We start from the raw sequence: 27529 nt of genomic DNA on the forward strand, positions 1-27529 counted from the left end.
CATACAGGAAAGCATGAAAGATACCCCAGACATTACTCATAAAAAACACGTATAGCGAGAAAATTTTTAAAGATGGGCAGAACATTTTTCTAGCCACTTAATAGCAGAGGAAGATCTTTTTTTTAAAATCTCACAAGTAAGGAACCTAGTCATATACCGTATCTTTCCACATTAAATAAATCTCTCCCTCGCTAGTCTGTAGTGGTATGTGTGTGTGTGTGTGTGTGTGTGTGTGTGTGTGTGTGTGTCTTATTTCCAAGCCACTGTGGTTTTCCCATGTTACTCAACAGGGAAGTTGCTGGCAGTACATACTCCTGTCCAGTGTTCCCTGGGAGAGCCCATCTAACAGAGAACACCAGAATCTCACAGTCTTATGGAAAACATGTTTAATGTGTGTCCACCACCATCCTCGATGTTTTTCCCCTGGAAGAAATTACATTCTTGTCAGAATGTCCATCCTTTATGCCTCCTTTCCTTTGAAAAATGCCAAGAGATCATTCACTAGGGAGTTTCTGAAGTGATTGTTGAACTGCTTATCCTGCTCCTTTCAACTAAGAGAACTCTCGACTGCACCTACAAACACGTCTCTGGCTCTTTATCAGACTGGCCTGATACTTAAATTGATCTTTCACAACTCTTTTTAATAAAACCATGTAACTTATGAATGTGATTCTTAGGTTTACAGAAAGACCATGCTTCTTTTAGTAGCTTACCTAATTGGCTTCCTATTCGCTTTACATATTTAAATTCCTGCCCGAGTTGACCAGACGGAGAGTTATAAATTTAAACCTTCCATTTTGATGGGGGTAGAATGTGTATTACTATTCTTCTTTTCTGTGAACAGGAAGCATACATACCAGTATTCAGAGAAAAGTCAGCTGATGGGCGTTTCTTCATCAAAGTTACAGTAAAGCGTGGAAACACTCATTTCACTTGACCACTATTCTCAGGTGGATGGCAATGCCTAGAGGCAACACTCACTGTCATGGGCATGTTTCTTATTCATTGCGCTTTCTTGGCGTTGGAGAGTGTAGGATGCATACTCGGGACTGTATTTGGAAGCGGGCAGAATTCATAAAGTCTCCGTGCTTTCCAGGGCTGGGGTTTCCGGTTTGGTCTTAGACACTTCCAAATCACTGTGCTCTTTTAGGGGGATGTTCAGTTTCTTACATAAGGTCTTTCGAAATGGCTGGCAGAGAAAGAAATAAATAATGGGGTCCAGGCACACGTTGGCTGCGGACAGCAGCAGAGTGAACTCTTTCACGTAGAGCAGGGTTTCTTTCGACTCGCAGCTGTAGTGATCTTCTATTTGACTCCTGGTGTAAGGGATCCTGGCCACGTGGTAAGGCACAAAGCAGACGAAAAAGACAAACACAATGCTGAATATGTTGCGGCTAGATTTCCTCTTGACTGAAATAGATTTCCTCTTGGACTTCAGCTGGGATCTGAAGATTTTCCTGGTGATGGCCGTGTAGAACACGATGAGCAGGAGAAACACGATCCAGAAAATTCCCACGAAGATGTAATTGGACGCCTGGTGCCACTTCTGCCCCAGCGGGTTCTTCAGATCCATGCACCTGATCGGCGTCTCCTTCTTCGGGCTCTGGTTGGTCAGGATCATGTTCGGGACGGCGAGAAAGAGGATCAGCAGCCACACCGTCAGGGAGAGGGCTTTACTGTAATTCAGTGACTGGATGAACGGAGCCACGAGTGGCTTGACGATTTTGTAATACCTGTCGAAGCTGATGAGCCCAAAGAACAGGATGCTGACGTACATGTTGATGTAAAAAAGCACCGCGGAAACCCGACACACGAACACATTCAGCTGCCAGGGGCCGTGACCCATATCGTTGAAGATCTTGAACGGGAAAGTCAGGCTCATCAGGAAGTCAGCCATGACGATGTTCTTGAGATAGACAATGAAACTCTTGGTGCTGGGCACGTAGACGAATATCCATCCCGATACTCCGTTGAGCAGGATGCCCGTGATGAAGACCACGCAGTACAGGCCAGGGATGATGTACTGAGTTATTGTTGTGTTCCTTGGGCAGAGCTGCTCTGCAGGGGCCGTGGGGGTAGAATTCATCATGTCGTTTCTGGAGGCAGAGGCCCTGGGAAGAGATTTGAACCAGTCAGTCCCAGGACACTTACAGGTGCCAGGTCATTGCAGAGTGATAAAATGGAGGTAGCTCAAAGACACCACGTTCTCTAAACGACATTTCTACCCTGTGTTTTGTTTGTCATAATCTGTATATGAATCAAATAAATGAAAATGAAAGGCGAGAGAGAGATGACAAGAAAGACGCGTTGGAGGAGTAAGTTAAGATGAATACTGCTAGGGAGCGGGGAGCGCAGCTTTCCCTGTAAAGGATTCCCGGTAGGGCGCCAGAGCTCCAGCAAATATTTCCTTTCTCCTAGATCAACTTTTATGGCTATATGCAAATGAGTCCCATGTGTTGGCAGATATTTCTTAGGCGCTATTGCGTTTCATGGATTGATAGAGAGCTCTCTTTTTAAAACGCCTCCTGATGTACTCGGGGCGTAGAGCTATGTCTTGTAAGCATGTACCCCAATTGTTAATCCATCCTTCTGGTACAGAACCATAAACGGCTTCAAAGCTCTGGTTTGTTTTTAATTTGAAAAACTGATCGGCATCATGTTTATAAATTAGAGCAGAAATAGAACCATGATCAAAATAGCATAGACCGCCTCTCAACATGTGGCTAGCACTCCGCTGCCCAATCTGTCCTGGCAGCGGCCACCACTCTGTGTGCCCGTGGAACACTTGCAATCTGGCTAGTACAGATTGCGTGGCTTGAGTGTCAAGGCCACAGATTCATTCTGATCTTTTCACAGTGCACTTGAGTCTTAGGTGGTCAGTATTAGGTGTTTCTACAGTATTTTAGACCGAGAGCTCTCAATTTGGGTAGAGTTTAGTTGTTAGTGGGTTACAAAGCAAAGTTATTTCCAGAAATAATTCATCTTAGTGCAACATGTGTAGTAGGCCCGGCGTCGCTTCTCTTCTGTGTAACTGCACACCGGCCCATGTTTCCCTTACGTGGAAAAAGCAAAACAGCTTCTACCATACTATGGGTGCGCTGTGAGTCTTGCTTGCTGTGGAGAAGAAAGGCCCCCCCCCCCCCCCAGGATTTGGGTGAAATTAACAAAGCCCTTAGAAAAGATTTGAGAATTTTAGAAAAATTACCTTTGAAAAATTTTTCGTGTTGTATGTCTCTCTCCAGTGAAGTAATTTAGCTCAGTGAGCACTTGACATCTTGAAGTGGCCAAAGCATTTCTGAACTCAAGACCCTGGATTACAGGAGAAAAAGGAAGGATTGATTAAGCCAAATGGACAGCTGACTGATTTTATTGAAGAGGTCTATCTGGTAGCAGTGAATTTCCATTTTTGATTTAGGGTGTCTAATTGTGAAGAATTTCAGCATGCGTGTCTGATTTATATACTTTTTGGGATCTTAGTTGGGCTTTTAAAAAGTTATTTTATCAGGACTCTTACAGCTCTTATAACAATCCATACAGCTCCTCATTTTTTTCTCTCTCCTTTCCCAGATCTTAGTTGTTTTTGTTGATGATTGATTTGGGAACTAACCATATTGGGAAACACAAAATCCTTACTTAAGGGTATTGGGCATGAATTATTGCCCCCCCCCAAAAAAAAACAAAACTAGATGCTCAAATCACTTCATTACATAACTCACTTGGGGTCATAGTTATTTTAGCTGGAAAGTCATAGGTTCGATTCACCATTTTTTAACCTTAATACTAATGATATTTGGAGAAGCCACATCAATCTTGGGGGGGGGGCTGTTCTGTGCATTCTGGGATGTTTACCAACATCTCTGATTCTACTTAGTAGGCTCCAGTAGCATGACCTCTCCCACCTCATCTCTGCCCCCACTTATAGTAATAAAAATCGAAATTACCAAATCGCTCCTGGAAGGGAGGGGGTCAAAATCACCCTAGTTGAGAGGTGCAGGTCTGTTGGGACTGATGTGTGGCAGTCCAGTCTTGAGGCCAGGCACACAGCTAGCAGTCGGTGGTCAGATGGAGCTCTGCCCCTGTGGTTTGCCCCCTTTCCGAATGCAGGAAGCCGAGCATCCCAAACTGCCTGTACATACACCTGAGGAGTTTGTTAAAATTAAAGATTCAGATTCCATAGGGGTTTGGTTGAGCTGGATGCTGCTGATTATAGGAGCCCCAGTGGTGTAGTGGTTATGCATCGAGCTGTGATCCACATGGTCACCAGTTTGAAACCACCAGCAGGGAAAGACTGGGCTCTCTACTTTCATAAACAGTTACAGTCCCAGAAGCCCACGTGGCAGTGAATTTTTATAAGTGAGATCTGTGGACGGCTTTTTGGATAACATGGTTTCTTTTGTAGGTCCTGCACACCGGAGGGATTTGATTACTATTCGATAAAGTGAGTGAAAATCCTGCCTTATGTTGCTGGAACCCTGGAGTCTTGGATCTTTTCCAGAGTGTATTCATTAGAGATCCCCTCCGAATTATCCCATCTCTGGGGTCTCTTGGGAACCTCAGCAGAGGTTTTCGCATTGACACGGTGTATCCGGCAGTTAGAATGCTGGTGTATGAGGTCAGAGGAATGCTGGCAGTGGTGGTTGAGGGGATGGGTACCCTTGGGAGCCTCTGCTTCCCTGTGGTTTGGCAGTTACATAGTGTTCTGATCCGGTCCTTGTGTCTTAGCATCGTTATCCGTCATCTTGTGACCCAATGTGGTCTTCCTCCATTTTCACACAATGATGATTCTTGTTTGATGACCTGGTCTTTGGGCACCTGCCCATCTTGGTAAATGAGATAGTTAACGTTTACTGTGCCAACATGGCCAATGAACACATGCGGGATTAGCTGAAGGGCAGAGAGCTAAATGGCTCGGAAAGCCTCACCTTTATTGTCTCTTGCTCTTTGATGATCGGACCAGTGTGTGGCTGCCTTGCTTGTTCTTTGCCTCAGTTTGCAAACTGCACTACCTGTGGGACCCCTAACCCGTGGACTGTGTCGCTGTAATTTGAGGTTCCTTCAAGACCTGCTTCGCCACACCATTGGAATTACATCGCTTGAGCTGGGGACTGTCGGACCCTGTCATCTGGCTGACTGTTGGTGACCTGCCTTGCTGTTTGCTGCCTGTGCCCGGATAGCCTGAAGTGCTCTACACAGGACTACCTGGTGGCCCTCAAGATTTGAAGGACTGCCAGGGAGCCATTTGTAGTGCTTCATAATTTAATTAACTGTTTATTTCTTATGTTATCTCCCTATCTGTATAAATAGATATAAAATTATTAGTGTTCTGGTTTTGTTTCTCTTAGAGAACCCTGTCTAACTCAGTAAGTGAGGAGTGGGCGTCCTTCACGTAACGTGTTCTGGTGGTGCGGTGGTTAAGCGCCCGTGCCTGCTAGGTGGTGGTCCTGCAGCCTGTATCCATCAGGCTTCCTACAAGAGAAGGATGCGACAGCCTGCTTCATGGTGTTATTTAATTCAGAGCCTGCTGCTGGTCTTTGCATTCCATGGCAGTCTGCTTCATGGTGTTATTTAACTCAGAGCCTGCTGCTGGTCTTTCCATTCCATGGCTGGCTACATTATTTCTGAACTTCTCCTGCTCTGAGTTTGGACCCTCAGACCTGTGACTCCTCAGAGAACCCGCTTCTGTCCAATCAGCCCCAGCTCCGGACAGCCGAGTGTGCCGGAGGAGAGCTGCACTCTGCCCGTGTCCAGTGGTGCTCTGCTTGGGGAGGGAGGTTTCCAGGCCTTACTTCCAGAAGGCGTCAGAGTGGACATGAACCTCCAGATCTTCATGCACTGTCTGCGCCACCCAGAGACTTGACCGCTGGCTGAATGCAGTGCCTCTTCTTTCTCGGGCCCAGCGCTGCCCAGGAGGACGTGACCACGGGCATTCCAGTGCTCGCACAGAGCCTGTTGGCCAGGCAGCCCTTGCTTTGTAGAAACCCTACTGCTCGGCTCCCCCTCAGATTCTCACAGCCACTGTCCCCGCCCCCTGCTGTGCTCACCCCATGATGCCTTGCTGACCTCAGCCCTCTCTAGCTCCAGCTGGTGGGAAACTCATCTCCCTCCGCTGTCCTGAGTGGGTTCTTCTCTACACTCCCCGCCGTTGCTTATCTGCGGCCGCTGTGACCTGACTTCTGAGGTTCTCACCGTTGCCTCAGTTGCCCCGCTCCCCGTCTCTTGGTAGCATTCATGTGGTTTGTTTTCCCTGGTTGGGATCTTTTCCTCCTCGGATGTGCGGTGGCCCCCTGGCTCTGGTTCTCTCTCTTTGCTCTCTGCCCAGAACCCTGGGTCCATGGGCTCACCCAACCCATCAGAACCCCTTTGCTAAGTCCTGTGCAAACCCCTCAGCCACAGGGGGTGTGCAGGAACTGTGTCCTGTCCCAGGGAAGGAAGGATGACTAGAGCCGTACCCCTAGAATGGGACAAGCAGGCACAGAAACGGAGCAAACGCTGAACCCGGGCTCAGGAATGGTGGCATCTCGAAGTATGTGGCAGTTGACAAATGAGCAAGCTTTGGGCCGGCATAAGGGGGGTGGGGTAGTAAAGAGCAAACTCTTGGCTAAGGGACCAGGCGGGGGTGACTGCCCAGTGCCCTGGCTGACATGATAGAGCCTTGATGCGCACCCACCACCAGTGAATTGATTCCGACACACCGTGCCCCTCCAGGACGGAGCCACACTGCCGTTTATGGTTTCCAAAATGGTGAATCTTTGTGGGAGCAGCTAGACTGCTCTATCTCCCAAGGTGGGTCTGGTGGATTTGAACTGCCAACCTGGTGGTTAGCAGCACAAGGCTTGACCGATAGCACCAGTGGGGCTTTCTAGAGCCATGCTAATGAGATGGTACTGCGGTTTACAAATGAAGAAAATGGAGTGTCAGGTGACAAAGCAACTCATTAAAGGTAGCTAGGACAGCCAGTCCATGGCCACTTGCTAATCACGCGGTGGTCTGTGCCTCTACTGCCCGGGGACGTGTGCTGTGTCAGCTTGAGCAGGTATGCGTACCCGTCATGTGTGGTCATGTCCTGGTTTTTCCATCTGCATTGTGACAGGTGTGTGTGTGTGTATGTGCGCGCGCGCGTGTGTGCACGCCTTCACCTTGCTCCCGTATTCACCCTCCAGATAACATAGCACAGAGAACTTACTTCGGACTTGCCAAGGGTCGGCAAGTATTGATACCTGCTGTGTCCGTCCTCACTTGGACGTTGACTCAGCTTTCTGGCTCCTGCACTGATGGCCCAAGAGGAAGGATTGATGAGGAATCGAACTGCTCACAGTGGTGATTAAAACAGCTAACATGTCACCTGCAAACAGTGGGGACTCTGATGCCCACGGGGCCCAGGGCACGAGGGAGGTCCCACTTGCTGCTGCTCCTCCCCTTCAGCAGGGACCAGAGCCAGTTGCCCTCTTTGTGTCCGGCGCACGGTGACTTCATACGTAGGCACTTTTGATTAAACAAGTAGTTCTCAACCTTCCTAATGCCACACAGTTCCCCATGTTGTGCTGACCCCCCAACCGTAAAGTTATTTCCATTGCTACTTCATCACTGTTGTTTTGCTACTGTTCGGAATCAGACGACCCTGGAAAAGGGTTGTTCGACCCCCAAAAGGATCACAACCCACAGGTTGAGGACCACTGGATTAGAGCAAGCCCTTCCTTTCACGGCGATGCCGTCAGCGTTGGATTACTTTACCACAGGGGTGGCAGTTCAGACCCACCAGCTGTTCCGTGGGAGACGGGGAGCATTGTCTGCTCCCATGAGATTTCCAATCCCGGAAACCCTAGAGAGGGTTGCTTTGAGTTGAAATCAACGCAATGGCAGTGGATTGGGATTAGAAATTCCCAGCCACCATGATGCAGGCAGCTCACCTTCTGTTAGAACCTGGGCCACTGACAAACACGTGTCTTAACAAGTGTGTAAGGAGCAACAAAACCCACATGGACGAAGCACATCAGCCTTTGTGATCATGAGGTGTCGAAGGGATCAGTTATCAGGTATCAAAGGACAAAAAATCATATCATTGTAAATGAGAGTAGAGACCCAAAGCCCATCTGTAGGCAACTGGACACCCCTTACTGAAGGGTCGCGGGGAGGAGATAAGCCAATCAGGGTGCAGGGTAGCCACGATGAAACATACACCTTTCCTCTAGTTCTTAAATGCTTCCTCCCCCCACTATCATGATCACAATTCTGCCTTACAAGACCAGAGGATGTACATTGGTACAGATAGGAACTGGAAACAGAGAATTCAGGACAGATGACTCTTTCAGGACCATGGTGAGAGTGGTGATACTAGGAGGGTGGAGATAAGGTGGGGTAGAAAGGAGGAACCGATTACAAGGATCTACATATAACCTCCTCCCTGGGGGATGGACCATGGAAAAGTGGTGAAGGGAGATGTCGGACAGTATAAGACATGACAAACTAATAATAATTTATAAATTATCAAGGGTTCATGAGGGAGGGGAGAGTGAGAAGGGAGGGGGAAAATGAGGAGCTGATACCGAGGGCTCAAGTAGAAAGCAAATGTTTTGAGAATGATGATGGCATAAATGTACAAATGTGCTTGACACCATGGATGGATAGATGGATTGTGATAAGAGTTGTACGAGTCCCCAATAAAATTATTTAGAAAAAAGTTCCAATTATAAAAAGTGTGTAAGGCACCAGGGTCACACACTTTAATGAAGCGCGTGCGCACTTGGCTGTCACATGTAGAAATAACTGTTGGCCGTCTCCGGCAGAGCAGTTTGCAGATAGTGAGGAACTTCCTCCCTTGACTGCTGGGCTGTGTTCCACGGACGCATTCCAAAACGTACATCAGTTTCTAAAACAAACGTAGATCAAGAACTCTGAGTCTGCTGTCTTCCTCACCGCCTTCTGACAACATGCAGGAATGGAGACGGGCTAGTTTGCATCATAAACTTCAGCCTAGCCCTGACATTTACGTTCAGACACTTCCCTCACAAAACAACTTCCAACAGAAGTGGTGGCAGAGGGCGAGCTGCCCGGTCTGAGTCCGTGAGTCTGTGTTCGCTGCCTGGTGATGATGCACTCCGTCACGGGAGCTTGTGTGAGGAGAGCAGGTTGGGGTAGACCCAGTGACATCCCCAGACTGGAGACTAACCTGGTCACTACACTTTTTTTGCGGGGGGTGGGGGGGCAGCATAAAAATGGCTCCTCATAACTAGCCCCCCTCTATAGCAGTAACTACAGGAGGACAGTCAGGAGGGTCCACAGCAGCTGCTCACTTAAAGCTTCGTAATAACGTTTTCATATTGTGTGATGTTCTTTTGGAAGGCGTCTGATTCTTTGCTGTGAGGCTGCCCCGTGCGGTGCATTGTGGGCACAGAGCAGCATCCCTGCCCAATCAGGAACGTCTCCTGGCACTGACAATCGTCCCTAAATTGAACCACCGGAGTAGCCCAGATGGCACCGCGGGCAGGCATTGGGCTGCTGATACCAGGGTTGGCAGTTCAAAAACCGTCAGCGTCTCCAAGGGAGAAACATGAAGCCCGAGGCTGAAGTTTGTTATGCCTTCTTGGTGCCACCTTTGAACTGGGTACTCGGTAACTCGTCAGCAGCGAGTAATCTGCACACGAAGGAATGTGACGTGCACCCTCCTTACTGCTCTTGGAGCCGTGGGACAGCCAGTGCAAAGGGGGCCTTCAAAAGTTTGTGGGAGACTTCTGTCATTTATTTTTAATTTTATCTTCCACAATCTTTTTGAAGCCCCTTTATACTACGTAGGGAGCCCTGGCGGTGTAGTGGGTATGCGTTGGGCTGCAAGCCACAGAGTTGGCTCAGAGAGAGAGAGAGAGAGAGAGAGAGAGTGGGGGGGGGGGGTGTGTTGGGGGGACTTTCTACTCCCATAAACAGAGTCTGTTAGGGTCTCGGAAACCCACAGGGGTCGCTACGGGTCAGCCCAGACTCAGCAGAGTGAGTTTGGTTTTCTGGGTTCTACTGCACCAGGACTGGGCATGTGGGTGTGGGCAGCACGGATGTTCCCTGCAGCGGGCTTTTGGTTCGACTTCGGGCACTGTTTTTTGAGAGCGCTGATGTCAGCCAGGGGCCTCTGTGTGTCACATTTTAAATCGCTGAGTATGAGAACGTGTCAAAGTCGACACTTGCTGACGCATGTCTTGCACACACGGTGCGTGACATCGTGCACGCCCACTCTGCTGTGCTGCTGTCGTCATCGCTGCCTATTGCTGGGTCACCCTATCACCAGGAAGAGAACCCCCCCCACCACACCCCCACGCCTCCTTTTCCTCCCCTGGCAACCCTGGCCACAGCTTTTCTATCTCTGCCAGCGCTGGTAGCTGGAGGGCCCTTTGTGCCCAAACCAATGAAACCCAGCTGCTGTCTGGTTCCTGGGCTGCAGGTGACTCGGTGGTGCAAACGCCGGGCCTGAGGCTGTGGCTCAGCTGACAGCAGGGTAGGAAGGGACCTGGGATAGACGCGCTGTTGGCCAGGGCTTCTCTGTGCTCCTCTTTCCTCATGTGTGTTCTTCCTCCCTCCGAGGCTGTCTCTGACCAGACTGCGTGCATTGGAGGAGGAGGAGGAGGGTGTGGTGGGCTTGTCTCCGGACGGCTCCCCTGTTCGCATCATTGGAAGTGGCAGCAGTGAAGGGTGCAGAGTTTAAGCCCGTGGTGATCCTTGCTCATACGCAGCTGGATCTTTCAGGAGCTGTCACCGAGCTCAGAACAAGCCCTGTCTTTGGAGTTTGGGAACTGCCCCAGTTCTCTCTGGAGTTAAGGTTCAGCAGCCCCAAGTCCTGGCTCTTTCCCCCTCCCCTCCCCCGCTTGCCCTTTTGCAGCATTGTTTGGACCACGTGGCTTTATACCCTGGGGCCCGGCAAGGAAATGGCTCTCTGGCCTCTTTTGGCCTCTGAGATTCTGTTTGCATTTGTCGATTAGGCAAGCCTCGCTCCGTCTCCAGCTTACTGGGCTTAGCGCAGTAGTGGCTGTGCCTTGGCTCTGGGCACAGGGAACAGATTTCCGTTTCTGAGAAAGTTGACAGCTGTAGCTACACGGTCACCTGTCACCCCTTGCCTCTTTGTTTGCGGTTCAGGAGGATATAAACATAAAAATGTCTGGAACTTCAAGTGGGAGCGAAACAATTGCCTCCAGGTGATCCCCATATGGTTGTCAATAAAGAAGCTAACATCTTGTGAGTTTTCTATCTGTTGGAAGCAGTGACAGCCTTGCATTGTAATAAAGCAAATTAATTGAGTACAAGGCTATGAATTGAGCGATGTTTAAATCTGCATAAAATGCAGCAGCAACGAGATTGATTCGTTCTTTAAACAATATCGAAGTCGGGTGCAGAGAGGTGTGTGTGTGTTTTTATGCAGTGTCCAGACGGCGCTGAGGGTTGTGTGAAACTGACAGCCTTTTGCCGGGATCCCTCGTTGAGTGTGTGGCTTGTTCATTTCTTTTTCTTCTTTAGTTCATCTCACTGATGATTATTTCTGCTTTCCAATGTATTTCAAGAGGAGCCGGGCGTGTGTGCTATCTGAAAGGAGCCTGACCACGTCCAGAATAGCCCACGGAGGCCGCTTGATGCCGTTACTGCGACAGCACGTCTGCATGTGAAGTGTTCTGATGGGAACCAGCATGCTTTCCACGTGGGCCTGTGTTGCACGGTCCTGAACTTGGCGTTGCTGGCCCTAGTGAAACACACAGGACTGTTGGTGCTTGACTCGTTGTTGCTGTTGTTGTGCCAACAAGGTTTCTTTATTGAGACACAGTACTAATCATACGTGTACAAAGCCATGAGCTTTCACACGTGTGTATACCTGTGTGATGATCTGGTCAAGAACTCCAAAAAGTTGCCACATGCCCTGTCCATTCTAGTGAATCAGGTTGTCACTACCCAGGCTTCTGAACCAACAGATTAGATTCACAGGTTCTGAGCTTCATAAAACATAACAATCATGACGCTTTTGTTTCTGCCTTCTTATCTTTGTGTGTGTGTGTGTGTGTGTGTGTGTGATACAGCCTACATCTGTTTCCTTCCAGCTGTCTCCTAGGTTAGTGCTGTATTTACTTTGCATAGTTTCCTTATCTCTCTCTGCTAGAGCCTACTTCCCCCTAAGTGACGGACCTGCTCAAGTCCTAAAAGAAAGCCTGTAGGTCTAAATGTCACTTGACTTGGTAGCTGCCAAGTCTTTTCTTCTACAAAAAAGCAAAACATTAATGTACAAATGCGCTTGACACAATGGATGGATGGATGGATTATGAAAAGAGTTGAACGAGCCCCCAATACAATGATTTTAAAAAAATCTATATACACTTTTAAAGCAAACATTAAAAATGCTCTTAAGATGGAGAAGTTGTAAAGACCTCGGTATCAGTGAGCTCATCTTATTTCTAAGTATCACTACCCACAAAAAGGAAGCGGGCCTCTTGGGAGCAACAATTGGTTTCAAATCAAACATAAAGTCTTAGGTGAGTTGAGACATCTTGTGGGCAGAAAAACAAGGAAGTGCTCGGAACTGTTGTTGAAAGAGACACAGTGAGGGCTGCTGAGGGCGCTTGCGCTCTGGAGGGGACTGGGTCACCGAAAAGAACGACAGCAACAGATGAGAATACGTGGTAACAGTAGCCAAATTTGGGAATCAATAATGATATTAAAAATGGGGCTGGCAAGAGGGCGGCGTAGTCAGATGCCCGATAAGTTGACTTTTACCACGAAGACCTGAGAAAAACAAGTGGATTCTGGTTATTCTCTGCATTTTTCTTCTTAAACAAGTGGACTGTACATAGAGGGAGGCCCCATGGGCATCAGCTGCAAGGATAAAGAACGGATTCGCGCTTTCGACCCTGGTGGTTTGGCTTGGGGGTGGGGGGCATGTGGTGGGGAGGGTTTTTGGGGTGATGGCTGCAGATGCTGAACACTTTTGAGCTGGGCAGGAGCCCAGCAAGCTGCTGGATTTACATGGGAGCCCAGCACCTGAGAAAATCATGCCCACCCCTTAAAACACATACCTTCCTGAGGTGTCTCCCTCTACCCCCCTCACCCCCACCCCCCCCCCCCCGGCCCTCCAACACCCAGTGGCTGGTAAGGGCAAGCCCCACTGCCCTTCCTCTGCCTGATTTTTGCTTAGCCCCTCTTTCTCACCCCCCACGAACCTGCACCCATGACTACCTTCCCCCAGCAGCCGGTGGTGTGTTCCCGGAGACTGAGCTTCACACGCTCCCTGCCTTTGACAGCTGCGAGGTGCACGCTTGCAGGCCGAGCATGGTCCGTGCCTTCTTGGACTGGGCACAGCATGCCCACTGCCTCCACAGTCAGTGGGCAGCATTCGTGCTTTTTCATAATACCTTCCCTCATCTTTTCCCCTACCCCTGGTTTTCCCATCAGTGGGACCCAGCTGATGCCAGGCAGAAATCACACCAGCTTGCCCGCAGCTGTTCTGCATGCTTAGCGGTGGAGCGCCTCAGGCCTACGTTCCCATTCACTACAGTTCAAGCCAGAAACAGCAGGCGAGCATCCCGGGACTGTCAAATCGGCAGCCCGAGGAACACACCTGCCCCAACAGCTCACCTATATCAGAACAAAGCAAAATCTATGTGACGCAAACGAACCTCGAATCAAAAAGTAAGCACAGTAACACCACCGCGTCTCAGAGACGACGGACCACTTGGTAACACACTGAAGCACACGGCCAGCGAATCAAATCACTGGGTCTCCATCTGGCATTTTCCTAAGGCTAGCCTGAATTTTACAAATTCCCTCAGTTTCCATTTGCCTGGAAGTGCTTGCTTTCTGCCAGGGTATTCAAGGAATACTTCTGCTGGATACATAACGTTTGGCTGGCCTTTTTATTTTCCCTCGGGATTTTACATAATGTCATCCAGTTGCCAAATTGCCTGCACGGTTTCTGTCAAGCAGTCGGGGCTTAGTCTTATTGATGGTCCTCTTAGGGACATGCCATGTTTTTGTTTCCCCCAGCTGCTCTCAGGATTACTTGTCTTTCATTTGGAAACATTTTGATTATGATAGGTCTTGGTCGTTTTCCTTAGGGGTCATCCTATTTGGACTTTGTAATAGATGTTTTCTAATCTTTCATAATATTAGGGAACGTTTTCTGGCAACAAATCTTTGCCAATTTCTCTGTGCTTTTAACAAATCGTGTGTGTGTGTGTGTGTGTGTGTGTCCTCTTTCTATTCTGGAATTCCAATAAAATGTAAGTTATTTATTTATCTTCAGAGTGCCCACATAATTCTTAGGCTTTCTTCTCCTCCTCTTCCTCTTTCGTCTCTTCCTCCCTCTCCTCCTCCTTCCTCTTCTGATCATTCCTCTAACAGAGTAGTTTTAAGGAATTTACCTTCTCTGGCTGACTCTGCCTTCTGATTCAAATTTACTTCTCTGTCTTTCCAATATGGTACCTTTTTTGAAATGTCAGTGTTCCACCCTGCCCTGTAGGGTCACTGTGGAGCGGAATGGACTTCTGTGGCAGTGAGCTTTGTTTGGGGTTTGAGGTCACTTTTACTCTTAGGTGTGAGTCCCACGTCTGGTCTGCTGACCACCATTCTATCACTGCCCTTCCCAGAAGCCATCATCAGCTGACTGCCGACCTTGGGTTTATTTGACCATTCTCGGATTCATTCCGCTCTGTGTCTACCTGCCTGTGGTCTTCCTCCTTCATCTTCTTGCTTCTTCAGCTTCAGCCCTTGCAATGGAACGAGTTGTGGGATGTGTCTACGGCTTATATTTCACCCACAGATATGTAACTCAGATACTTCTACAACGGTGTGACTCCTCTCTTGATATAAATTAAAATCTCTCTCTATATATATGTGTGTGTGTATGTGTATGTATATATATGTATACACACATAATAATTTACAAATTATCAAGGGTTCATGGAGGGAGAGTGTAGAGTGAGGGGTAAAATGAGGAGCTGATGCCAGGGGCTTGGGTGGAGAGCAAATATTTTGAGAATAATGAGAACAACGAATGTATAGATGTGCTTGACATACAATGGATGGATGGATTGTGATAAGAGTTATATGAGCCCCCAGTAAAATGATTAAGAAAATCTAAGGAAAATTCCTCAACATAATTGGGAGCAGTTGCACAAAACACTAGCCACATGATTCTCCACAGAGAGGGACTGAACGCATTTCAGTCCTGTCTGAGCAGGAACCAGGTAAGGCTGATTTTTGTCACGACTTCTATTTAATATTGTATTCGAAGGGGTAGTCTGAGCAACAAGGCAAGCAGACAAAAGGCATCCAGATTGGTGAGGGAGAACGGAAACTCGCGTTATTTGCAGATGACACGATCCCTTACGTACAAAATGCCAGAACATCGAAAAAAAAATAACTCAAGTTAGATCAAAGACCTGAATGGAAGATCTGGAGGTGTAAATACCAACAAAGACAGGACAGACAAACTTAGGGGCCTGATTACCTAGATAAAAGCCACTCTCAAACACAACTGAAAATGTACACACAGTGAGAGACAGACTAGGTGACTTGGGCATCCTGAAAATGAGATACACCATCACAGGACTTTTCCAAAAGAGTAAAAAGAGAACCCATAAACTGGGAGAAATTTGCAGATGACTTCTCTGACAAGGGACTAATTTCTAGAAAATGTTAACAGCCCAACAGCAAAAAGAAACACTCCAATTGAAAAATGTCTAATGGACACGAACAGATGGATCAAAGCATGCATTCCAGTGGCCAGAAAGCACATTACCCATCAGATGCAACTCAGTACAGCAATGTGGTCTCATCTCATCTCAGCAATAAGATGAGAGTTCACCGATAAAAACAGCAAGTGGCAAATGCTAGGGAGCTGGTGGGAGAACTCGTTTACACTGTGGGCGGGATAGTAAAATAACATGACTGCTCTGGACAGTGATACGGTGCTTTCTTAAAAAGTTGAAAATAGAAATGTCAGATGATCCAGCAGTTCCACTACTCGATATATATTTGAAAAGTCACGACACAAATACACCGAAGCATTTTCACAATCCCAGAAACAAGAAACTACCTGAGTGCCCATCACTGAATGAATGGAACACAAGCGGTGGTACATCCATGCAGTTGATTACTCTACAAGGTTGAAGAATGATGAAGAGTCTATGAAACACCTCCTAAGAAGAACGCCCCGAGAAGATACTCTGCTGAGTGGAATCTATCCAGCAATCCCCCAAAGATGATATTATGAGACTGTTATTTTAAAACACCAGGAAAGGTTTTTCCTCGGAAAGAAAGTGTCATGGCTAGCTAAGGGAGGGTGAATCATGAACCAGAACTAGAGAGCAGACCTAGAGTAATAAGGGTGGATGGAAAGTCAGGGCGAGGACAGCCCCACCTGGCCATTGGCAGAGAACACTGGCTGAGGTCCCGAGAGGGAAAGACAGCAAGATAAAGGTCATATACATGCTCCGGCACTAATGCAAGCGGCTTCAAAAGGTTCGTGGAAAAATGAATCTAAAGTTAACTTTGTTTTCACCCACAAACTGAAGCCTCCCTTGTAGTAAACACGAACCATAGATATCGACAAACAGTTACAATTGGTAGACACGTCAGCTGACAGATTTGGGAAGGCCACTGAAAATACACCCACGAGTCTGCCTCAGGGTGACCCCATAGGGTGGGGTACAGTAGTCCTTGTGGGTTCCTAAAATTATAACTCACTCATTTTAAAAATCATTTTATTGGGGGCTTGTACAACTCTTATCACAATCCATCCATCCATCCATCCATTGTATGTCAGGCACATTTGTATATTTGTTTCCCTCATCATTCTCAAAACATTTGTTTCTACTTGAGCCCTTGGTATCAGTTCCTCATTTTTTCCCTTCCTCCTAGCTCCCCTCGCCCTCATGTACCCTTGATAATTTATAAATTATTATTTTGTCATATCTTATAGTGTCTGACATCTTCCTTCACCCACTTTTCTGTTGTCCGATCCCCAGTGAGGAGGTTATATGTAGATCCTTGTAATCGGCTCTCCCGTTTCCCCCCACTTTACCTCCACCCTCCAGGTATGGCCACTTTCACCACTGGTCCTGGAGGGATATCTGTCCTGGATTCCCTTGTGTTTCCAGTTCCTATCTGTACCAGTGTACATCCTCTGGTCTAGCCTGATTTGTAAGGTAGAATTGGGATCATGAGGAAGCATTTTAAGAACTAGAGGAAAGTTGTATGTTTCATCGTTGCTACACTGCACCCTTAAACTGGCTCGTCTCCTCCCTGAGACCCTTTTGTAAGGGGTTGTCCAGTTGCCTACAGATGGGCTTTGGGTCCCCACTCCACACTCCTCCTCCTTCACAATAATATGATTTTTGTTTGTTCTTTGGTGCTTGATACCTGATCTCTTCGACACCCTGTGATCACACAGGCTGGTGTGCTTCTATGTGGACTTTTTTGTTTATGAGGTAATAGCCGCTTGTTTACCTTCAAACTAAAAAAAAATGCAAAAGGGGCATAGGGAAAAAGCTACTGTTTACAAACATTCCTGGGGTGAGGACCAGGTAGTATGGCAGGGGCCAAACCAAATCCATGGATCCAGATGGCAGCCAACTAAAAAGGAGGGGGAACAGGAAGCCCAGCTGTGTACTCACAGCCACAACGAGAGAGAAGTCCTGGCGTCTCCCTCTCAAGAAGGCCGACCTGAGGGCTTCAACACGTGCCATGTGGTCGAGCTGAGAATTGGATCTAGGTCAGTGCTTTTCTCAAGTCTGAAGCAGAGCCGAGTCTTGTTCCCTATTGAAAAGACTCCAGTTGAGGTGGCTCCTGCACCGCGTGAAAGAGGCAGGGAGCGCGTGCAGGCGTGCGCCCGGGCTTGCAAGAGCTGTATGTTTCTCTCCGGCTCACAGAATGGTTTATAGAGTTCACCAGCAGCCATCAAGTGGATTTCCACTCACCTTTCCAGGAAGACTGCACCCCCTGGGGTTTCCAAGGCTAGAATCTTTCCAGAAGCTGCCACAAACCTGTTGGGTTTGAACTTAGGAACTTTTGGTTAGCAACCGATTGCTTTAACCTCCGCACCACCAGGGGTGCGTCACAGGGTTCTCAAGTCCACTACCCCGGAGGTGATTCCGACTCATCGCCCTCCCACAGCGCAAGGAGAGTGCTCCTTAGAGTTCCTGAGACTGTCTTTCACGGGAGCACCCAGCGTCTTCTTTCGCAGCAGGTGGGCTTCACAGCCCAGCACTTCATGGGCTGTGCCGTCAGCTCCTTTAAACAATTCGTACTAGCGCTCGATGTGTTTTTTGGTGGATGACCTGGCATGTGCTTATTTGGCACTGTAGGGATGCAGATTAATATCAGTGCCTTGAACAGGTTCCCAGAGAGAGAAAACCACGCCACTAAGATCAGAGTGCCCCCCTTTCTGGTATCCAGTGCCAGTCGTTTCCACCTTTCTGCATCTGCCTTGGCTTCTCGGCTTCCGTCAGTGGGCAGTTTGGAGAAGCCCAGGAGTATGACGTGTCACTGTGCTCCCGAGGGTGGCAGCCAGGGGACAGCACGCCTGACTTCTCCCACCGCCAAAGTGCTCACAAGCTTTCAGGTCTCTCTCTTGGAACCGGCACAGCCACGGCTCCTTTGTAGAAAAAGTGATCTGAATTGCGTGTGGGCGGAGGATACGAGGAGGAAAAGTTACTTGACCAGTCACATAGGTGTTTTCATGCAACGGAATCAAAGCAAAACCCAAAGAGCAAAGGCCTCACTGCCAAGCTAGCGCTTACCCTGCTGTCTAATACTTGGCGGAGTTCTGAGTAGGCGTGCCTTTCCCCTTCGGCTCCGTCAATCACAGAAGGTTTCTGGTCCCTTGTAAATTGGTGGAGGAGCCCTGGTGGTGTAGTGGTCGCTTGTTGGGCTGCAATCCTCTGGTCGCCAGTTCGAAACCACCCGCAGCTCCACAGGAGCAAGAGTGGGAATTCTGCTCCCATGAACAGTGACAGTCTCAGAAGCCCACAGGGGTCGCTGTGGGTCAACATTGGCTCCGAGGCAGTGAGGTTGGACTTTATGGATAAAGGCCATCAGCGGGGTGCAGCAAGAATAAGGCACTGTGTTTTGTCAACAACTCCAGGGGTGAATTTCAAACTGCTGCCCTCGGAGGCATCCAGGAGCCCCATTCTCTGAAGATGCAAGGTAAACCCAGTGGGAGCAGGTCTGGATGAGCCTCTGACAATCTCTGCCTCTTCGGTTCTCTGCCTCACACTCACTGTCTCCAGGAGGCACTCTCCGCTCAGCTCACCCCTTCTCACACCACCATTCTCTCCCCAGCACTCTCTGGCTTCTTCACTTGGTTCAATTGCCTGAGTATCTCTTCTCATTTTTTAAAATAATAATATTGATTCTTCATTTCATTTACGTCTCCCCCCACTGCCCCATCCCTCTACGTCTCTCACCCTTACATGTAAGGATTGTGAGAAATCTAAACTCAGGTCTCTTCTTCATTAATAATCAGGACCCAGAACTGTTTCGGGGATACAGTAGAAGCTCAATTAATATTTCTTGAACGCAGGAATAAATGCCTCTGCATAACTTTGGTCCAGGTCGTGATTTCCTTAACTGCCAAATGTGGAGTCTGTTCGGACCTCTAGCCTTTTGAAGTGTATCCAGCTCTGAAGTGTTTCTTTGTATGTGCACAGGGATAAAATGCATCGAGAACATTTTTTATAGATCATTATCCTTGATTAATGACACGGGTTTATCCTTGGTTTATGCATGGTTAGCTTTTAAAAATATTTCTAATAATGTTCATAGTCTCCAGGGGCCCATCAACCTAAACAAAAGCCAAGACTTCTACAATAATAAGTTACTGTTATCTCCCTGGCCAAACCGGCCACGTTGAAAATCCTCCTTTGATGTAAACGGAACCCCATAACCCCATTTATTCTCATTCCATTACTCTTGTTTTATAATTTTGCTGCATCTTTGTCTATTTCTAAAAGTGTACATAGAGGCATTTTCTTGTTTTGAATCTGTATATGTCATCTTGGGACGTATTTTGTTTTAATCATTTTATTAGGGGCTCATTAGCTCTTATCACAGTTGATACATACATCAGTTGTGTAAAGCACATTCATACATTCATTGCCCTCATCATTCTCAAAACATTTGCTCTCCACCTAAGCCCCGGGCATCAGCTCCTCATTTTTTCCTCTTCCTCCCCACTCCCCCTCCCTCATGAACCCTTGATAATTTATAAATTATTATTTTGTTATATCTTGCCCTGTCCGATGTCTCCCTTCACCCACTTTTCTGTTATTTTTTAAAGCCCAGTTAAATTTATTATAGACACATATGTACTTTTTTAAGCCCAGTTAAGTTTATTACAGAGACACAAATGTATAAGTAGTCCTGCATAAGCATGTATGTGTATATATAAACCTATACATGAGCTAAATTTTATCCATATTATTTAACACTGCTAAAATCCATTTATCAGTTTGTTCATTCAGGTTCCTGCGTTTGAAATACTGTTTTCCCCTTTCGGATCATGCTGTGGGCATATCCTAGTCTCTTGAGAAACAGCGCCGTACTCCTCTCTGTTAGGTGTCGCCAATGTCTACCCCTGCCACTGATGCGCAGGAGTCCTATAAGTACAAATCTTGCCCACGCTTTTTCATGAAGTTAAAATGGTTTGCTGGTGGCTTAGATTTACGTTTCTATGGTGGTTAATAAAATCAGGCATCTCTTTATGGGATCACCAGTCACTTCTAACCAGTGTCTAATGCTTTTTGCCCGTGGTTCTTTATGGGGTTGTCTGTGCACTTCTTGAATTATAGAAACTCTTTAACTACTGTTGATATTCACTTTGTAGACTGTGGTTGCATCTGTTATGAATGGCATTTCCTGATCATCTCTGGCGTTTTCAATTTTAAAGGCATCTTATTTTAGAAAGCAAGCTTCCTCATTTTAATGTAATAAAATCATCATGGTTTTCCTCTCCTGGTTACTGGCTTTACTGCCTTAAGAAAGCTTTCTTCAGCCCACGTCTGCAGGAGTGGCCCTCACAGACCTGCTGGGAGTTCCTGTGACCCTTTCGAGGCCCATGAATTGGGGCCGATTTTCCTAATAGTACTAAGGTGATGTTTGCCGTTCTCATTATGGTGACAGCAGCCTTGGGGGGTAAAGCAAACATCATGTCTTAACTCAGACCACGTAGGGCACCAACCTGGCCTACAGTCATACTTCCTGCCACGCCATCTTATCCTAAAACACAACTGGAACTACCAAGACTGCTTTCACAAAAGAATGTCCTTCAAGAGCCGGTGGAAACTTCTAGTTGTATGGATTCTCCCTACTGAATGTGTTCTGTCTCTTCCATCGTGGGGGTGACAAAATAGCAATTTTGCACCAAGCGTTATTATTGTATAAGATGAAAACACATTGTGTTGTTTCTTTCAGAGATGCAAACTGAGCTAATTAAAAAAAATTCATGGAACATCATTTTTACTTGAAAGAACAGCACCCAAACTTTAGTTATTTGGACTTGGGTTATTTGGCAGGTATTTTCTTAAATATAGATGAACTTTTAGTTTATGGGGGAAAATCACCGTGTTTGTTGACAGTGATTAAATTCGGGCTTTCAAATGAAAATACACATTCTGGAAAGCTTGTAGCTGCCGCTCGGAACTTGGCAGCTTGCAGTTGCTGAGACTGAGGTAAGTGGCAGTGCTATTGAATCCGTTTTGTTTGTTCGTTTGACATTGTACAAGGTGCTTCAAAATGTTCCTGGGAAATGGAATGGGAAGAGTATGGAATTTTTCCATGAGCATTTTGAAGGCCCTTCATACTCTTGTTGATAGTCCTAGGATCTATATGAACACATAGTCTCCAAATGGCCAGTGCACAGTATTATAAAACCACATGTATAAAAGTTACATTCAAAGATCCAGGTCGCTCAAAGGGCTTGAATGCAGCAAACTGTGTTGTATCCGTGGCTGTGGTTTAGACTCCACGTTGCACCTAGCCGTGAAGAATATGCTGCTTTCTGCGTCAGCAGCTCAAACCCACCAGCCTCTCCTGGGGAAAAGGTGAGCTTTCTGTTCCCATCGAGCTGTTCAGCCTCAAACACCCACAGGTGGTATTTTGACTCTGGCTTTGAGTTAAAAACTAACGTGATGTAAGTGGATTTTTGGATTGTCAAAAATACAGAAAGACGCCACTTTTCTAACTAAATTTTTTAAATGTTATTTATGTTAATGTTAAGGTATTTTAAATTTTTCATTGACAGTGAATGCACATATCCTACAATTCAGTCGTTTCAGTCATGTTATGGAGGGTCGCACAGTCATCGCCTCCGTCCATTTCAGAACAGTGTCTTCTCTCAATCCTGCTCATTGCTAAGGCCCCAGTACCTCCCAGCCTCTTCTGCCATGTCCCTAGGTATTTATGAACCCAGTCACTGACTCTATGTTTCCTCTCCTCGATTTCATATACTGGTGACACATAGGAAATCAAGAAACAAACCAAAATAAAATAAAACCTAAGCCATGACTGAAAAATATGAAAAACTGGAAGAAATTCAAGATGTGTCAAAAGGAAGATTAGCTGATATCTTTCATAACAGTGTCTGCCATGATTGACATCTTTCATAACGGTGTCTGCCACGATCAGCTTTACAGTGCTCCCTTCCCAATAGCAAGGCTATTTCCATTTATGCAATGGTGGTCAGAGGCTTAGGCCTTGTGGGGACCCTGCAAGTGAATTTTTGGCTTAGCCTTCTGCAAGCTGGGTGTTTAGAATTTAAGCTGCGATAATACTGTTTGCTCCTCTGGATTTGGATTTTATTATTTATAATCCTTAGCTCACCCAGGCTGGTGTGTTTCTTCCATAGGGACATAGTTGATGCCTCACTTAGATGGCCCATGGCTTTGAAAGAAGCCTTTAATACTCTAGGCACCATCTGATTCTTTTTTCGAATTGTATTGCATCCACAACACATATCATTACAAATCAATCATTCAATCGTATTAAGAAGAGTTATGCCATCGTTAGCACGAGTTCAGAACATTCTCTTGTTATGCTCATTGTTGTTAGCTCCCCAGTGGCCCCATCCTCCCTCGCCATGCACCCTCCGAAACTCACTGCCATCGAATTGGTGCTGACTCATAGCGACCTTTGGGCAGGCGGAGTGTCCAAACCAGTAACTGTTAAGGGGAGTAGAAAGGAAATCATACAAAACACAACCAGGAAGCAAACCAACCAACAAAAAACTCAAACCAACAACAATGCCGGGGGGTGGGAGTAGGGAGAGACGACTCAGAAAATCCTCAATAAAAAAAAAAAGCAGAAAAATTTAAAAACTGGAAGCAAGTTTAAAATGGGCCCCAGGGGAGGTTGGACGGTAAGGCGTTGCACTGTGTGTCACCCAGGTGTCTTGGCCACAGTGCTCTCTGTCGCTGGGTGGGCTGCTCGCCTCCCCGCACTGCTCAGCGGGGAAGCACCAGAGGCCTGATCTACGTGCAGACCCTGAAATGATTTTTTTTAAGAATATGAGAAATGCTTGCTATAATATTTGTGCTTATATTTTCTAGTATGAAGCTTGTTTTGAGAGGTGTTGATTGCTTGTGTTAAGGACCTCAATCTTTTGATATGTATACGGAACTGTCTCTAATCACCCCCACCCCCACCTCCCAAAAAAGGAGTCTGGACTTTTATGAAAATTAAATTGAAAAAAAAATTGAAACTTCCCAAGTCATCACTGGGAAGTCACTTCAAAATCAGATATTTTCACTTATTATTATTAATTCATTTGATCACCTGCCCAGCCATGTAACAAATCAATCACGGACATGCAAAGCCTCAAACAATTCTCGAATTGCTGCCCCAGAACCAGGCCCCTGGGCCTCCATCTCTGAGCCCTGTTGTCCTGGCCAGAAAGGGGGGATCTTCTTGCTTGATGTAGGTATGCAGCGGGGTGCCTCCCTTGTGAACCGGCAGAGTGGCCATCTGAGGGTCTGACCAGAAGTGGAGGTGCCTTGGGAAGAACTGCCGTTTCCGATGTTGGGGGGGTGTCTCTTGGTTTCCCGACTCTCAGGGTCCAACGGAAGCAATCGGGGGAGGTTTAGCCTCGGCAGTACTCCCTGGACCTGGCTCAGATTGTTGCCGCGATGGAAAGGGGACCCCAGCTTTACTGAGATTGTCGTGAATCGAGAATCGCAGCAGCTCTTTGGGGTGATAGTTTTTCAGAGGTGACGCAACAGAGGGGTTATGGAGGCCAAACATGAGCAAAAGGAAAAGAAAATGTGCTTTAAGATCATGACAGATTCCAATTCAGCGGTTTCTGTGCACAGCCCCTGCGTGTCCCAGAATACTTCTCTGAACATCTTAAGCCCTCATCCTATTGACTGTTTTATGCAGTGTGATTTTTGTCATTGTTGTATAAACAGGGAGTCCAGGAACTGAATAGTCCTGCACGCTCCAGCATTTCCAACTGCTGTTTATGTATAAATCACACTTTATTGAACACTCTTCTTGTTTAAACCAGAGTAAGGCTGGGGGGGGGGGCGGGGGTGTCAGGTGAAAGGGCATGAATTGGCAGCCAGGAGACTTCCAACGCCATCCTTCACATTTCTAGCTGTGTCGACACAAGTCATGACCATTCATTCTCTGCGCATTGCTTTCCTCACACTCAACACAAAGACAGTTGTAGCTGGCCTGCCCGGTGTGCCCTGGTTGTGAGGGGCATCCTGAGAGGTAGCAGCGTCTGGGCAGAGACTTGAAAAGTGAAGGGCTGTCTTTTAGGGGCCGAGGCCTTAGGCTGATTCAGTAGAAGTCTTAGACTTGGCTGTGACGTAGAAAATCCATGGAATGTCCACAGTTTTCTTGCTACTGTTTACGTGCCTTTTGGTCACGGTGCCTCTGCCTTTTTCAGTCTCTTGACTTAAAGGAAAAGGATATTTGCCCATGTGGGTTGTGACCCCTTTGGGGGTCGAATGACCCATTCACAGGGGTTGCCAGATTCATCACAGTAGCACAATGACAGAGATGAAGTAGCCATGAAAATCATGTTATGGTTGGGGGTCACCACCACATGAAGAACTGTGTGAAAGGGTCGCGGCATTTAGGAAGGTTGAGAACCACTGGCCCGTTTGTTTGTTTGTTTTGTTTGTTTGTTTTTAACCTTCAAAGGAATGCTGACATGCTTAGAAGTTATTAACAAAAGTTATTAATAAAACCATAGCTGATGGTTTATCAATCTATACTCACATGTGAAGGGGCTTCAAAGTGTTTGTGGAAAAATGACACTTAAAATCCCATTTTTCCATCATTCAGCTTGAAGCCCTCTCCTGTTCCTATAGTTGTAAGTACCAAAGCACCTAGGCCAAAACATAAGTAAGGCTAGACTGTGTTTCTGTTTTTCAAAACCTTTACTTAGAATTCTTCTCTGCCTGTCTTAATCTCATACGCCGAGGGCTTAGCAGCCTGTTAAATGTCTCGTACCGCAGACCCAGTGAGGATGAAGTAGCTTCTTGATGTGAAGTGGGTGTGGCAGATGAGGATGGCTGGCTGGCCAGGAAAGGATTGTGACAGTCCAGTCTATCCTAATGACCCGGGCAACCTGTCTATCCTCCATCCACCCACCCATCTATCCTAAAGAAAACATTCCCTGTGGGGCATAAGATACAATATACCCCCTTCTCTCCAGTGACGCCTAATGTAAATGAGGAAAATGATAGGAAAGTTCACAGATAGAAAAATGAATTAGAAGACTTTAGAGGTTATAGTTTTTCAGTTGAAATATTCATTGAGAAGAGTCTTGGTTGTTGTTTTTATTTAAAATTTTTCTGTTTAGTGGTTTAACTTTCCTTTTCTTTATGTGCTTGGTAAATCTCTGCCTCACTGTAGTTGAGGATTCTTGCACTTTCTCAAAAGAGCTGGGATTGTTTTTTAACTCTTTTCCGAGAAGGCTGGGCAATATATAACTGTGCTAGAGTCTTAAGTACAATAGTTAGAATTTAAAATCATAACTCCAGACTTTACAGGGTTAAAGGAACAATATCCCAGCAAAGCCGAGGAATACAGTGAGTTTCAGAAGTTGCATTCCTTGCCTTTCCTTTCTACAAATTCAACAGAAAATCACGATGGATGCTGGCTATTTGAATATTTGTAAAAAATCCAGGGCAACCGAGGAAATGGGACATCTACACCTAAGGCATTAATATTAAAAATGTTACACATCACCCCTCAGGCTTATTTCAGTTTTGTTTTGTTTTTTTCTGGTGAAAATAAACTGCAGCTCTCCGACAGACCCACACCAGAGTTCCAGATGTTCAGAGAAGCCTCTAGGACTTGTTCTTCACAGGAAGAATTTCCCCTTGCTCTTGGTTTTTGTGAGGCTGTGGACTCTTGTGATTTTAAACCACACCCTTTGGCTCGATTCTTTCTCTAGCATTTTGGTCCTTTCTCGAATGCCCTTTACTTGGCGAATTCGCCCTAACCCGGCTATCATCCTATGAAATACATGTCATCATTTGGTAACAGTTTTAGGTTGAAAGGACTTTTTCTGATATCTTTACCAGTTTTTTTCCTAAGTACTTCTTATAAAGCTCCAGAAAAATAAGTCACACTTCATCGACTTAAAAAGTAAGTTTTACCAGGAAAAGCGGCCTTAATTTATTCTTTGAACTTGGAAAACTCCCACCTGACATGCAAAATCTGTTCCTCATTACTCCCATCCCATCCGTAAACAACAACAACAAAAGAAGACGTTAGGAAGGCAAGATCACAAGAAACCATTTTTCTTTGGAATCACAAACATTATTTATCTCCTGCACTGCGCAGAATTGTCTGACTTACCGGTTTCCCCAGTCTGATGGTCTCGGTGAGCAAGATTGGCTCAGCAACTGAGCGTAACATCTGATGTTGAGAGAGACATACTGTGCTTTATGCTTGATCTGCTTGTGTTGACCAGTGGGAAATACTGCATTAGCTCTCAAACCAAAACATTGAAAGTGCTCTCTGAAATGTTGACTTCGTGCCAGCTGCTTGAATGTCAAGTACTACAGATGTCCAGTACTCCCTGGAGAGTCACTCTACTGTGTGCTGTGTAAGTCGGACCCAGTTTGTGCTTAGGCTCACAAATTACCAAAGTCTGACCTGACAGTAATCATATTGAATCTGGGTATCCAGCAACAACAGAAGAGAGCGCCTGCAGCGAGTCCTGGCCCCAGCCAGCTGTAGGAAGACGAACCTTTCCCGTGCCTGGCCATGACCTTTTTCCGTGACGCTGTTGTAAGAATAGTCCCTATATTTATTAGGAAATCATTTCAGCTTGTAACTCACATGGTTTCAATGAATGCCTTGCATGAAGTAGATGTAAAACTTAATGTGAAGCATTTGAGAGTAAAACAAAACTGAACATTTCTTAGGAGGAAGTGGGAACGACTTGGCCCGTAGGTCTCGGCTGGGAGAGAAACTGGGAAGTCTAAGTAGCTAGCAGAAGGCTGTCTCCTTTGCCCTTGGGTAATTTCTCCCTCTGGCCTCACCCTGACCTGTCTTAGGA

At 46.6% G+C, this 27529-nt stretch overlaps 2 protein-coding genes across 3 annotated transcripts in view; one reads left to right on the plus strand and one right to left on the minus strand.

Annotated features, from left to right (window-relative positions):
• Positions 1-26998, minus strand: P2RY14 (purinergic receptor P2Y14). Its single transcript, XM_075555946.1, has 3 exons — positions 26824-26998; positions 3206-3309; positions 1-2111 (listed from the first exon to the last, which is right to left on the minus strand). The coding sequence occupies exons 1-3, from the start codon at positions 26881-26883 to the stop codon at positions 1073-1075; spliced, it is 1203 nt and encodes a 400-aa protein (XP_075412061.1). The 5' UTR covers positions 26884-26998; the 3' UTR covers positions 1-1072.
• The window catches only part of MED12L (mediator complex subunit 12L), a 375484-nt gene that overhangs the window by 137394 nt on the left and 210561 nt on the right, over positions 1-27529 (plus strand). The window lies entirely within an intron of this gene.

Source organism: Tenrec ecaudatus, chromosome 8 (assembly GCF_050624435.1).
Source record: "Tenrec ecaudatus isolate mTenEca1 chromosome 8, mTenEca1.hap1, whole genome shotgun sequence".
NCBI classification, from domain to species: domain Eukaryota; kingdom Metazoa; phylum Chordata; class Mammalia; order Afrosoricida; family Tenrecidae; genus Tenrec; species Tenrec ecaudatus.